The 14,588-nt window shown below is 41.0% G+C and overlaps 1 protein-coding gene across 1 annotated transcript in view; it reads left to right on the top strand.

Annotated features, from left to right (window-relative positions):
* The first annotated feature begins 388 nt into the window (after positions 1-388).
* Positions 389-14,588, top strand: part of dbpa (D site albumin promoter binding protein a) — a 35,669-nt gene continuing 21,469 nt past the window's right edge. Inside the window, exons 1-3 of the mRNA XM_044334771.1 lie at positions 389-1,492; positions 8,344-8,612; positions 9,468-9,666. Of these exons, the coding sequence (XP_044190706.1) occupies positions 1,297-1,492; positions 8,344-8,612; positions 9,468-9,666 (664 nt within the window). The 5' untranslated portion in view covers positions 389-1,296. The remainder of the gene's footprint in view (positions 1,493-8,343; positions 8,613-9,467; positions 9,667-14,588) is intronic.

Raw genomic sequence — 14,588 nt, 5'->3', positions numbered from 1 at the left:
TCCTACTTTTTAACTATGGGCTAGTTTAACAACATTTTCTATTGGCACTGAATCAAAGCTAAAGTGTTTTAAATTTGTGGCTTGATACCTTCTTAAAGTGAAGTTGGAAATTATATATTTTTCTATGTGGAAGCTCATATTTACCAGCTTTCCCATGAACGGTGAACGCCTCACTTAGGCTGTAAGGGAAGGGGGCGTTACCGGTGGGCGTGCCCCTTGTATGCAAACGACCCACGCCCCCTAGCGTCTATCCCCCGTGAGCGGTGACGTCACGAGAGCGGCCCGTGTTGGTTCCAGCTGACTGGCAGAGAGAGAGAGAAGAGAAGAGAGAGAGAGAATCAGAAAGAACGACGAAAATAGAGAGGTGTGTGTGTGTTTGTGTGTGTGTGAGAAAAAGGGAAAGAGAGAGAGAGAAAGGGAGGGGGAGAGAGAGAGAGAGAAAGAGAGAGAGAGAGAGAGGAAAATAAGAGCCATCAGCACCATCTATCTGACTCTCATACTATTGGATATTATTATTTTGGGGGGATCTTTCTTTCCTTCATCTTATATTTTTCGCTCATATTCAATCTCAAGTTTATTTTTGTCATTTTTTTTCCTTCTCTTGGAGACTTTATTACCCCACCACCTCGACTCGACTCTATTCTACTGTTTCTAATCCTATTTCCTCACTCATTGCATGGGACTACAAGCCTTTATTTCTCTTTTTATTTGTTTGTTTTCTCCTCCGGACTAAAAAAAAAAAAAATCTCCGAGCGATCAACCAACCAACCAACCGACCAACCGACCGACGGAACGGACCGGACCCGACCGTGAACCACCGCTTTATCTCTACAAACTCGAAGGGGACTTCACTCGTGCGCTCTCCAGGATTTAATTTGTCTTCCTGTGTGCATTTATTAGTGCAGAGACGAGTTTGTGTTTTTTTTTTTTTAAAGGGTTGACAGCAACTCCTGAAGCTCAGTCAGTCTGAGAGGATGAATAAGACTCACACGGTCAACATGGTGCCATTTTGGAGATAAATCCCCCCCCTGTTTTAATTTCGTTTTCTTGAAACATTTCTCTTCATGTGACGGGCGGAAAAGCGGGACTATCAGGTGGAGATCTTGAGCGCACACAGGCGTCACCTGTCCGCGCACCTTTTTGACGGCGCGCCTGTCTGTCAACTATCACTAATTGGATTATTTTGATCTTGAACTTACAAGTCTGCAGGTTGCTCTCCCTACTCCTCCTCCTCCTCCTCCTCCCCCCCGCGTCTCCCCTCTCCTCCTCCTCCTCCTCTTCCCCCCCTTAGAAGTTATGTCAAGGCCTCTCACTCAGCTCTTGCCGCCGGATCTTCCTGCCGGGGCCACCAGCCCCCAGTTCGGGGCCAGTAACCCGACTGGAAGTGGCCCCCAAGGTGGCCACCTGACCTCCATGACCAACCTCAAGTCGCTGCTTCAGCTGCCAATCAAGGCCGACCAGAGAGGCACCAAGGACTGCTGCGAGATGAAAGGTGAGTGCGTGCACGTGTGCGTGTGTGTGCACGTGTGTGCGAGAGCGAGGGGACATCCTATAGGCATGAGACGTCTTAAAGGGACATTATGAAAACACTCCAGCCCACAAGTCACTACATGGAGAGAAATTATAGTACATGTGAATGTGCTATAAGTGAATTATAATGTATTATTATACATTTTAATGCACTATAAGTGCAATACAGGAATATCTTCGGTAAAGTACATAAAGTACAGTTAATATACCACAAACTTTAACTGTTAATTCACCCTATAAACACATTTGAAGCCCCTGCAGATACATTATGGGAATATTATAGTGATTAAACATGAAATAGAAATAATAATAAACTCATGATAGAGCCACATTCCTTGCAGAAATATTGCAGGAATCATACAGTGATTATTCATTTGTGGATGTGTGTGTGTGTGTGTGTGTGTGTGTGTGCGCATGTGACTGAGTGGGTAGGTGTGATTGTCAAAGACAGAGGCCCTGCTTGTCCAACACACACACACACACACACTCACTCACACACACACACATATACACATACATGCACATGCACACTCTGTTTTCACTTCAGCCTTCCTCCTTCTGGCCCTTTTTGCATTTGGTGAAATGAAATTATCAGCAGGAGGGAAGATGAGGATGGCTGTGTTTAAAAAAAGAAACACAATCTGGAGTGGATGCCATCAAAGAAAACACAGCCAAGAAAAAGAAAGAGAAGAAGAAGAAGAAGAAGCAGAAGCAGAAGCAGCAAACAGTCGTTTGTGTTGAATCTAATTTGCCGCTCTGTTTAAAAGAGAGGTTACTGAAGGGGATTGAATTGTTTCCCATCCACCAGCTGCCATGACAAATATTAACCAGGCTGCCTCTCCTTCCTCTCTGCTGTGGAGATGTCATAACTCCTAGTCAGCTGCTCTCTCTCTCTCTCTCTCTCTCTCACACACACACACACACGTATACATTGGTTTTGTTGGGCTTGTGAGGACATTGCTTTACTTCCCTGCAGGATTCCTCTTACATAGAAAAAGAAAATTATGCTTAAAATCAGTGTTTTTGTCAGTGTGAGGGCATGCAAAAATGTCCTCACATGCACAGGGGTCTGCCCTCGCAAGTATAGTTAAAACTCAACACACACACACACATGCACAGAGAGGGAGGAAAAACAAAGAAATCACACTGTCCAAGTGATCCCTGCAGGCTGGCGGCCCCTGGTGGCATTTAGATTTAAGTGCAGCTCCTTTCTCTGGAGTTTTTTCTTTTGTGCCTTTGCATGAGGAGGAGGAGGAGGAGGAGGAGGAGGAGGAGGAGATGATGGTGAGCACGGCTGACAGGCTCTCCACGGAGTGAGAAAGCAGCTCAGAGGCCCGGACAGCCTCATTGTCAGCGCCCGTAGAGCGCATCCCCCTAATGATAGGTGATGCATTCAGGGGCCGTGGTGTAAAAAAGATGTCTGTGTTTGATGTTTTTTTTTTTTTTTTTTTTTGGTTTTGCCCGTGGCTTCTTGACGCCTTTCCCTTTCCACGATGCAGAGTCGATGTTTCGCTCCTGCTGCGCCCTCCTGCGCTTCTCCCTGGCTAGCTTTGTTTGACGCCTTCACAAACACCCACTCTATCTGGCACATCTCTCTCTCTCTCTCGTCTCTTTCTCCCTGTCGTTCCCTCGCACGTCTTTGAGTTGTTTTTTTTTTGTTTTTTTTCCCCTCTCTCACACTTTTTTCCTGTTTCCTTGCTCTCTTCTCCTCAGATCATTCCATCTTCCACTCTCGCAGCCCCCTTTACTGATTTACATGTTCTCAGGTTTTATCTTGTCATCTTTACGCCGTATGCTCCCATTTCTCCATCTTCTTTCCAAACCCATTTTATTTGCATTCGTCTCTATCTCTTCTTCTTCTTCCCTCCGCTCTAAAATCTCTTCTCTCTCACCTCTCGCTGGAATTTGCATAGATCCTCTGTCCTGTTACCAGTCCTTCCTTTTCTATTTTCTCACTGCCACCTTTCTTTTCCTCTGCGCTGTGGTCAGTCTATCAGGCTGTAATGACTTGTCTACTCCAGTTCAAAGCGTCACCATCACTTCGATTAAGCTTTGTCACTTCCACTTATTCCTTCCATTCGTTTCCCCTCCTGCTCCCCTTTTTTCATCCTCTCCTCCTGTTGCTTCCTAACAAAGGGATTTCCCCGTTTCTTCCTATTTCTTCCATCCCTACAGAGCCTGGCAGGTGTTAAGAGTTGCTTTATTTTTCTATACTTCTTTCTTCATGCACACAATTTAGTAATTTGTGCTCTTGAATTAAGAAATTGTGTCCAAAAATGAGTATTTTATACTGTCGCAGATTGGTAATCCATTGGAGCAGCATTATTAGCAACATGCTAGCAGCTTTGTTTTGTTTTTAAGGTGCCTAAATACTGAATTCATTCCATTATATTAATGTTTTCAGGTTATCACATTTCTCTTAATCACCTCAACCCTTTTTTTAATGCAGTTGTAATGCTACATCAGCAGTTTGTTCAAGCAATACCGGTCAATTTAGCTGCTATTAGTTAGGTTCAAATACCACTTTGTAGCCTAATGTAGCGCAAAATAAACTGTGAAAGTTGTCAGTATAAATGAGATGCTTGGGTTTCAAGGCTGGATTACCAACCGGGCAACTGCCCAGGGGCCCCAAAAGATTTACTCCATGTCAATTGGGTCTACATAATTTGATTAATTGCAAATTAGTTGTACATTTGCAGCACTCAAGTACAAAATCGACAATGACAGGTCCTCCATCTTGTGGTCTTGGTCTTGGAGAGGAATTCTGTCTAGTTTGAAGACTTTAATTGTTTTAGTTTTTTTTTTAGCTCATTTGTTGTAAAGTTGTGTTTTTTTTTATCAAACTGGGGAGATAAAACTGAGGGAAAGGTTGTGTTATTCCATCATGGGAGTACTGTAAGGCTGCTACCAACTGCTATTTTCTTTAATAATCGATTCACTGTTCAGTGTATAAAATGTCAGATAATATTGAAAAACGCTGATCATTATTCCCTGAAGCCCAAGTTAACATAATGAGATGACTTGATTTGTCTGACCAACAGTCAAAAGGTGTTGAGTTTACTTACAGTCATGGAAAACTGAGAAAACTAGTAAATATTCATATTTGTGTGAATATTTTTGGCATTTTTTTGCATAAAAATAGTACTTAAACGATTAATCAATTATCAAAACTGTTACCAATAAATTTCCTTAATCGACTAATCCTTTAATCAACTAATCATCTCAGCTGTAGAGAGCTACAGTTTATAATGGGGGGTCAACAGGGGCCCAACAACAAACTGTTGCCCTGTTGGCTCCATAGGAGGTTAATCCGGCCATGTTGGCTTCAATTAAGTATACGTATATATAATAATAATAATATATGTGTTAAAATTTCATCAATATTGCTTATGTTCTTGTTAATTTGTTCACACAAATCAAATAACTTCAACATTTTTCCCTCCATGACACCTGCAGGGCTCCTTACTTTCCTTTCATTGTGTATCTTTGCCTTTTTTTTTCACCTATTTGTCCTCATCGTCTTCTCTTGTCTTCTTTATATACTCTATACCTCGACACGCCTCCTCTCATCTGTCTCCTTGGATTCTCCTTTCATCCCTCCATCTCACTGGAAGTCACCAGTCTCCTCCTCCTGCTGTTATCGCAGTCCTTCCTCTCGTCTTTCTCACGTTTTCTTTGTTGATCCTTTGGCTGTTCTTCCCAGCATCTCACTTTAATTACTCTTGATTTGTAACATGGCACTTTTCTTTGGGCACCGTGCCCTGTACCCTCTTTGTTTACTTACTTTCTCCACTGTTTTTGTTTGACTTTTTACTTTCAGTCTTTCCTCACACATTTCCAAGTCTTTTCTCTCTCTCCACAGCCCTTTCTTAACCATAACAGTGTAACATTTAGAGAAATACAGTTCTTGCTATCTTGTTAGAGGCACTTGACAAGATATTACATCAGCTACAGGCTAGCCTAGCTTAGTACAGCAATGGTAACTATTAGCATAGCTCCATTTTAAGTGAAAAATGTGCCTTGACTCTATTTTTTGTGTGTAGGAATAAAAACAGTAAGTTAAAATCCTGTTTTCATTGTAGGGTTTCCAATATTGTTCACCTGTTGTACATATTGCTGACAACACACAAGTTACTAGCTAGCGACTGTAGTTAACATCAACTTCTGTAGCAAAATCTGCTGTAGTTTGTCAAAAATAGCTCCAAACTGGTAACTTCTTCTAAGATTGTGTAGAATTTTTTACATTTTATTGCCACTTGTGTTAAATAAACAGAATAAAAAGTGTTTTTTTTGTAACAATACAAAGCTAGGCTAGCAGTTTCACCCTGCATGCAAGTCAGGCTAAACGTGTCTTTTAATAAATAGACTGAACTAACATTTTGTTTTTACTTCATTAGTCTGACATTTGTTCATGTTAGTTGTTTTCTGTTCATGAGGGTTTTTAAAATCTTGCTCTAAGCAATCAAATCCAGCTAATTTTAAGTCAACACAGAAGCGGTTAGCTACATGCTAGCAGTTATTATCGACTTAGATCAAATATGCAGATTTAACAGTTGTTATGTCTTTAAGTTGACTTGCAATAACCTGTACATTTTTATCAATCTCACCTCTGGGGGGTCTTAAAGAGACAGGAGCTAAGACTGCCTGTTAAGAGACAGAGGCTGAACTGAGGGGCTGCATAAAGGGTCAGTATAAGATAAATAATGAGTTTTTTTTAAACTGTGAATCATGCAAGGCTACTCTAGTGGAGCCCCAGAAGAAAAATATAGAGATGGAAATTAGCACAATAGGTCCCCTTTAAAAAATGACTCCACGTGATTAATAGATTATTTAAATAGTTTGCGATTAATTTAATAATTGACCACTAATCGAGTATTGGTTGCAGCTCTACCCGATTCTTAATCTCCTCAGTCGCACAGGCGCAAGATTACATCTACACAGAGTAACAGACACAGAGATGAAATTTGATCAACCTTTTCATCTGTTGGATCATACCTCTTTCTTTCTGTCTTTCCCTTGGCCCATAAGAGTTTGGTAATAAATACGCAGTAGATTAAAAGGAAACTGCCAGGCAGATGAGGAAGATGATGATATCAGAGAGATTATAAAGGACATGAGTATGATGGACTCTCTGCTCTACTCTTCCTCCCTCCATCTCTCTCTGTCTCTCTTCTGCTGTAATTTTCCTGCTGTAATCTTTGGTGTATTTATGTGCTTTAATCCCTTTAAATTATAATTTCCGGCCTTCCCGATGCTCTGCCTCAGTCACTCCAGCTTGTTCCCCCCTTTCTCGTTACTCTCTTGTCCCTGTCAGCCCGGCCCAGTTAAATATGCTCTTTTATTACTATTTTATTGTGTTTTATTATTCAGCGTGTCATTTATTTAATATGCACTTTTTGCAGCCTAATTCTTTAGAATAATATTACAAAAAGATCAGAGTACAAAACCTTCGCTGTGGTTCTCTTCATGCAGTTTTAAATGAGGTTCCTGTTTTATTTGCAGGGTTCTCACTTCAAACTCAAACTCAAAACAACTTTATTAATCACACTCGGGGCGAGTTACGAGCGGCTAAACTTGATAAAAGATTAGATCAAACCTACGCAGCATATAAAAGTCGGATTGCAGAGCAGATGAATGATTTTCTTTTTTTTTCTGGCGATGGTTTATTGATGCAGTCCAAAATCTATCTTTCCACTGGACAACCATTCTCACCGAGAGGTCAAAGTTCAGGGTCGACTTTATTTATAGATGCCTTTTAATGATTGCAACTAAGTGCTGCACAGAAAGCAAAAGGACACAATGCTAAACAGGTGTTTGTTTGTTGACTGTTGTTTGTCTTCTGGGTTAGATTTTTAGATAAAATATCACTTGAATGTTACGCAAATTAGCATTTGGGTCTCTGTCGGTACAAGAAACCAATCGCAAGATCAGAAAGTGATCAGATTTGACCCAAAATCAGTCGTTACCTTGAGTATTTGTTTCAAACCACGTCGGAGAAAAGCTTGTGGGACTAAACGTGCATCCTGTGCCTTGCTTAAGAGCTCTCAGGATGCACTGCAGCCTCTGGGATGTGCAGGGAATCAAACATGGCACCATCTGGCTGCCAGCACAGTGTGCGAGTGTGTGAGCAATGCAGAACCAGTGCTGGAATATTTCCACGTAATCGATTTGTCTCCAAACTTTAATGTGTCCATAACTGAACCAAATTATTGATATGATTTATAATTAGGGATCATTTGGGACACCTGATCACGTGTTTTGCTTTAGTTCAGAGTCAATTTATCACAAGATGTCTTAAAAATGAGCCATTCTTAAATGTGAAATCATGTGTTTTTGAAACTTAATGACTTTTTTCCAAAGTGGACACATACTGTGTTGCAATAAAAGACTGTTTTAAAAGGGCTTGAAAAGGGCAAAAAAAAAAAAAAAGTGCCTCATGTCAGGTTTCATTCTAGTGTCAGTAAACCCTGATCACAGTAGTTCAAAGACACTTTAATCAAAGCGAACAAATTAAACCATTGTGGAGGAAATGATCAGCCTTTCATGCCTAGTTAGTTTTGCTGGATTGCTTTACAGCACGAAATGCTAAACATCGACACTCCACGATACTCAAACTCATTTCGTTTCCACTTTTTTTTCTAGCTGCATACTTTGAACTTGGGAGTTTTTCTTACCTTGTGAGAACACATATCACTTATCGACTCTTATCTTTCCTTCGCCCTTCAACACAAACACAAGGAGGAGAAACATGTGGAAAACACAAAACAGCCTCTTTGAGTATTAACAGTAAGTTTCGTCTTTCCTTCTCTCCAGACAAAGACAAGCCCCTGGACTCTGATGAAGACTCGCTGGGCGTCAGTGCCGGAGGGCCCGGCGGGGTGGGAGGAGCCCCGGCCTCCGGCGCCCTGCGGCCCAACTCCCAGTCGGCTTTCTTGGGGCCGCTGCTGTGGGAGAGGACCCTGCCGTGTGACGGAGGCCTGTTCCAGCTGCAGTACATGGACCTGGAGGAGTTCCTGACCGAGAACGGGATGGGGATGCACAGTAACGGACCCAGCTCCACCAGCGCCCAGATCCCCTCTCAGGTAAGACTGATGGAGCCCAAATACCACAGCTGTACAAACCTCACTTCAACCTCAAAGACCTGCAAGACCAACATTTCCAAGTTGGAGATAATCATGAATTTCTTTCAGCTATGATATCTTGCTTATGGCAAACGACAAACTAGTGGCATAAATGGCTCCAAAACCACCATTGCTTGCAGTTACGTATAAAATCTGAGATTAACACCAGTACAATAAACTCAGCTAAGTAACGAACAATTACAAAGATGTAATACAATCTTTAGAGGAGCAAATTCAAGCTTTATTCAGATTCATCTGGTATGATTACAAGGCAACTGGCCCAACTATCTTTGGAATAATGGGAAGTTTTCCTGTTCTTTCCTTCCTCCTGAATGGTGTAATTAATTGGCAGCCCAGTAATTCTCTCATTAGAAGCGCCGCCATTCTTTCTGATATGAACAGAGTGGATGATGGTGCGTCCGTGGTGCACTGTACTGTTGGGGATTGTCTGCAAACCATCCGATGCCAAAACCGTCTTCTTGAATCTCTGCCATTGTTGCTTTGTTATAGATTAAAGATTAATGATTTAAAAGCACTAAGGACTAACATTCATTTAAAAACAATGAACTATTGTTTGCGTTTGGCATGTGGACGTCTCAAAATGTCCGCGAGAGGCACTGTGGCTCAGAACTGTTCTGTAGTTTTGATCTGTAGTTTCCAGTTGGTGGAGAGGTGACCATGTCCAACACCTGGATTTAATTTTAGGAGAATTTGATGACTATAAGTGATAAATTGGTAGTGATTTAATCCTGTTCTTGTTGTGGTTTAGTTTTGAAATAGGGGGTGGTTTTTTTCTTCATTTTTCTCTCCTCCCAGAGCTCCCAGTCAGCGGTGCCCAACCAGAGCTCCCAGTGTCCCCCTTCCTCTCCTCCGCCCTGCTCCTCCTCTTCTTCCTCCATGTCCTCTTCATCCTCCTCTTCCTCACTGCTGGGACTGGAGACCATCCAGCCACAGCCGCCACCGCAACCCCAACAGCAGCAGCAAGGCATGATGGGAGGACCAGAGTGTCTACATGGTGAGTGGATGTGATTTTTTTAAAACATCAACATTGAGCTGGAGGGAAATTTGGAAGCGCCAATGGCCTTTTTTATACGATTTTGACCCTTTCAGATGGACATTTGATAGAATTTTTGACAATTTAGTAAATCATCTATCAGTTATTTCAAAGTTAAACATAGAAAAGAGAAAACTTTTCTAACTGTAGCTCCTGACAAACCAACTGAGAGATTAAATTTAAAAACATTTCCACACCAGCTAATGCAGTCAGACATATATGAAGCTGTACATGCAAAGGCCTGGATGTGATTTGGCACTAATGAGGCCTCAGACTCATGATACATTACATTAACTAACCCGTTTCAACCACTCGACACCTTCAACAATAACCAGAGTAGGATTTTCTCCAATTATATGTATCTCTGTCTGATAAATGGCTGACACTCTGTTCTCCAGCCCTCCTCAGCTTTCTCCAACTGCCTGTTTTCATCCGTTATATATTCATAATTTATTGTTTCCTCTCTCTGCTGCTTTTGATGTGAACCAGAACTGCCAGAACCTTAGATGAGGCTTTCTGTGTCTTTTCTCCCAAGACTTCACATGTCTGACAACTTCCAAATCTGACTAATAGAAACCATGAAGCTATTCTTTATGATGCTGATGATCATGTTTTTTATCCTGTGAGCCATCGAATGAATCATCACCGCAAATATGACAATGATTTATTGATGACAGATTCCTACATGTCTTTGTTAATGTTGAACCGTTATATACACATTCAAGGGAAAGATGAGAGAATGAGAGAAGTAGATGTTTGGAGAGAGCGATGTTTTTTGGGTGATCTGTGTTAAGAGTTGTTGTAACAGTTATTATTATTTTCCTCTTTTCACATGTGCATCTAATTGTTCGTCTTGCAAATGAAGCCTTATTGAATTGAACAAAAGACAAAGGGACGATTATACTGTTGCATCTAAGTCCAAGTGGACCATTGTAACCATAAAAATCTCATTTGGTATCATGAAATTGTGCAGAAAGAATCAAGTTAACCATTTGCATCCACTTAAATTTCCATTTAAATCATGTGAAAGTCAGAAAAGAAGACTTTCCCAGCCTAAATGAACTACCACATCTGCCATGTTTCAGGCAATTTAAAAAGGTGTGATTGCTATGTGAAGTGTCTTGCCATGTCTGTTGGTTTTCCAGAGCTACATGCACCAGTCCAGAGGGTGGTAATAATGCACCTGAATCAGTCTTGTAACTGCCAAAAACGCAAAAAGAAAAATGACTTAAACACTTTGGAACACGCAGTTACACACAGTTTACTCAGAGCAATAACAGTTTAGCTAGCTTACAACTATCCATAAACTAACACTCGCATTCATGGATCATTCACTCTCACAGATCAATGCTCTTACCCGTATACATCATCTAGAGTTTGAACTGATCAGAGATCAGATAAACGTTACAACAGCTCAACGCTCCATCTGTACGATCGTATGTCTTGAAAACATCAGAGCTGCTTTTCCCGTTGCGTTAATGAGGCTGAGAGAACAATTTCAGTGTAACTTCAGCTGCCGTCGTCACAGAAGACAAAGCCTGTAAAGGCCTTTTCCACATACCATCACTGATGTTACACTTATGCTTGGAGGAAGTAAAGATTATGTGTTAGCCTTGGAGAGAATGATGCATCTATACGTCACAAATTCAATTCCTGTCTTGAATGCTTCTTGGATGCATTTACACCTAGCTTGGTGTAACTTTTAAAAGCCAAGAGTTGCAGCTTATGGTCGGCATCATCTTTGCAGCCAGGACCTCCCAAATAAAGAGTGTGAGGTGTTGCCTTTCACGCTCTGGAAACAAGCCCCGCTACCTCGGACCAAATCGGACGCTAGCTTACTGGCGCTGCACACTTGGGCTAACATTAGCTACTTTAGCTAAACTGCGCCAACATGGCAGGTATCGTAATCAAGTACCATTAAACTTAGCGAAACACTGCGACTATAGTTCAACTCATTGTGAGTCCCGGAGCCGAGGAGAGCAGCAGATGAACCAACTGTCAGTCACAGCTGTCAATCAACGCCTACATGGCAGACATCAAAGCTACTTTAAGTCTTCAAATCTTATTAAAGGAGCAATAATTTCCAAAATGACCACCTGCAGACTTATTAGAGATCCTGAATTTAGAGATTGAGACCATAATAACCTGTTAATAAAAATTATTGTGTTTCTAGAGAGAAGTCGATTCTTTTTGAATGGGAGTCAGTTGGAGCTAGCATCTAGCGGCTAGCGGCTACTGGTGACGTTGCACTTTAAGGTTCTTATGCTGTTGAGAAATGATCATGAGTAATGATTACATTTTTTTTACTTGCGTAACATTTTGGGCCACACAACATGAATTTACAAAGATGGACCCACATGTGGGCTCTTCAGAATTTACCACTGCTCCCGCTTTTCTATTAGACATATTTCCTGACTGTGTCACTTCTGTGGGAGTCAGAAGGCGCAAAGAATCAAGGGACGGTTCAGATCATGGAGTGATATTCAGCTCCGTACTTCATATTGTTGTTCAGGTTGTACTCATACTCGCTGAGGTTACATGCTATCAGTATGTATGAAGAGTTTAGACACATCTAAAGGCAGAGAAGAACAAAAACAGAAAGAAAAACAGAGAGTAAGAAGTAGAAAGAGAGATAAACCGCCCAAGCACGATCTGATTCTGAGAATTCAGCCTGGAACATTGTGTTTGTCTTTTTATTCGGAGTCATAAACAGTAAGAGAAGAGATGTTTCACTGTGTAAAAGATCTGCAGAGTAGCTTGAAGAAAAAATAAAACACACACACACACTCACAGACACTCACACACACACAAAAACTACTGGAAAATGAGACACAGAGAAAAGAGAGATGCATGAAAGAAAGCAGCACAGCCTCAGCCAGGAGAGAGCTGCTACAGAGGAGAGAATACCACTGCATACTGCTGCAAGGCTCTGAGTGTGTGTGTGTGTGTGTGTCTCCATATCTGCCCCGAGTGCTTCTGTGAGTGTCTATGAATATACACCATCAGTGTGTGTTTGCATGCATTCACTTGTGCACGTTTTTTTTTTTTATATGTGCAGTACGCTGAACTTCGAACATGCATATGAGAGTGTCCTCTTTGTTTCGGTATTTGCATGCAACTGTGTAAGCTTTAATGCGAACATGCTTTCATGTGTGCGGTGCACGAGAGTGTGTTTGTGTGTGTGTGTGTGTGTGCTCTTTAGTCTGAATTATAAACACGTGACTGGGTTGAGCATGATGCATCCAGCCAGAAATCCCTCAGGTCGTTGTGGAGCTGAAGTGTTACTACAGAGCTGCTGCAGCGAGAGAGAATTAACCAGAGAAATAGATGGAAAATAGGCTGGAAATAATAATCTGATCCACATGCACATGTTTGGTTTGATTTTAATTCATTCTAGGAAAAAAGAAGTACGGCTTAGAGGGGAGAAAACACAGAAATATGGGTGCTTTTAAAAGGTGCTTTGATAAAAATGTTTACCTGCTTTGTTTCTGGAATTGCTGCAAATCATAAAAATATACACGTGAGAGAACACAAACAAAGGGTTTTTTTAGTTTAAAATGGAGACTTGTGGATGTAAACAGCATAGATTAAACATATAGTAAAGCAGCTGTGGTCGGGTAAGTCTGTTTACTACTCCGGTCCAGGTTTCCTTGACTCACAAAGCCAAATCCCAAACATTACAAATAAAGTTTATTGTTTTGGTTTAAACCAATTTTCACCTGGAATTTATGTCCCTACACATCCAAGAGTTGTGTTTTCTGCTGCAAGAAAAGTAAAATAAATTAGATTAAATGAAACCTTGGGAGGAACACGGCTCAGATAATGTGCCACATAATAGAAAATATAAAAAAAAAAAATAGGAATAAAATGCAAATAAGCCTTTGATCATGTCTCTTGAGTTTGTAATTTATTATTACTAATTTTCAAAAACCAAAATAAACACTGATAAATTTCCTGGAGGTTCTTTTGCAAAACAAAATTAAAAATGATAATAAGAGCAGCATTTGGTTATAAAATGAAGCAAGATTTTCCAACTGCATACCTTATTTCTATGCATATTTTAGGAGAAATATGACATTTCCAGAACAGCTTCAGTTTTCCCAATTAAAAGATTGATAACTGAGGTGTATGAGCTGTTCATATTAATACCTAAAGACAGGAATTTGTTGGGTTAAACCCTGATTCAAAGTTATTTTAGTCTACACCCACTGACGATGCTCTAGACCAAAGCAAACACTCACTGAGCCACAATCAGTGAGGTTTTTCTGCCCAACTTTGCGATAAAAGATTTCAGGCAGATGTTAAGACGTTCACAGCGCTTACCGTAACTGTAACTCGTCTTTCTCAAGTTGGCAAAGCAAGTAATTGTTGAACTTTCCTAAAGAAAGGTCCTTTTGTTTCGTTTGGCTCGACAAGATAGGAGAGGAAACATGATTCAGCTTCACTCGTAGTTCAAATCAGCCCGTCGTCAGGGCTGCAGCTTCGACACTTCCAGGTCAATTCACTTAGTCAGAAAACTTCTTAATCAGAAACAGATTTATAACTCTTAACATTAGATTCCCATGAGCCCGTGAATGCCAGAGGACGCGTGAACTCATTGAACTGCGACGTGAAGGCATCTGCAGTGCAAATCTTTCACAGCGTATGACAAAGGCGGCGCTCGATGATGATCAATTATTAAACTGAGGAACACAAAGCGATAGCGTTCATAAAATGTACATGAGACTTGACAGAATTTGATGAGTGAAATAGAAATTTGGCACCTGGAGATAAATCCCAAATCTGCAAAAAAAAAAAAAACAAACCGATCTAATGAGATGGTCCTTTGCCTGAGGCTGATCTGTCCACCAAACTTCATGAGAATCTGTGTGGTTTTTAATTTC

The sequence above is a fragment of the Thunnus albacares genome, chromosome 19 (assembly GCF_914725855.1).
Source record: "Thunnus albacares chromosome 19, fThuAlb1.1, whole genome shotgun sequence".
NCBI lineage: Eukaryota > Metazoa > Chordata > Actinopteri > Scombriformes > Scombridae > Thunnus > Thunnus albacares.
The sequence above is the reverse complement of the archived record's forward strand: the minus strand, read 5'-3'. Positions and strand labels throughout refer to the sequence as shown.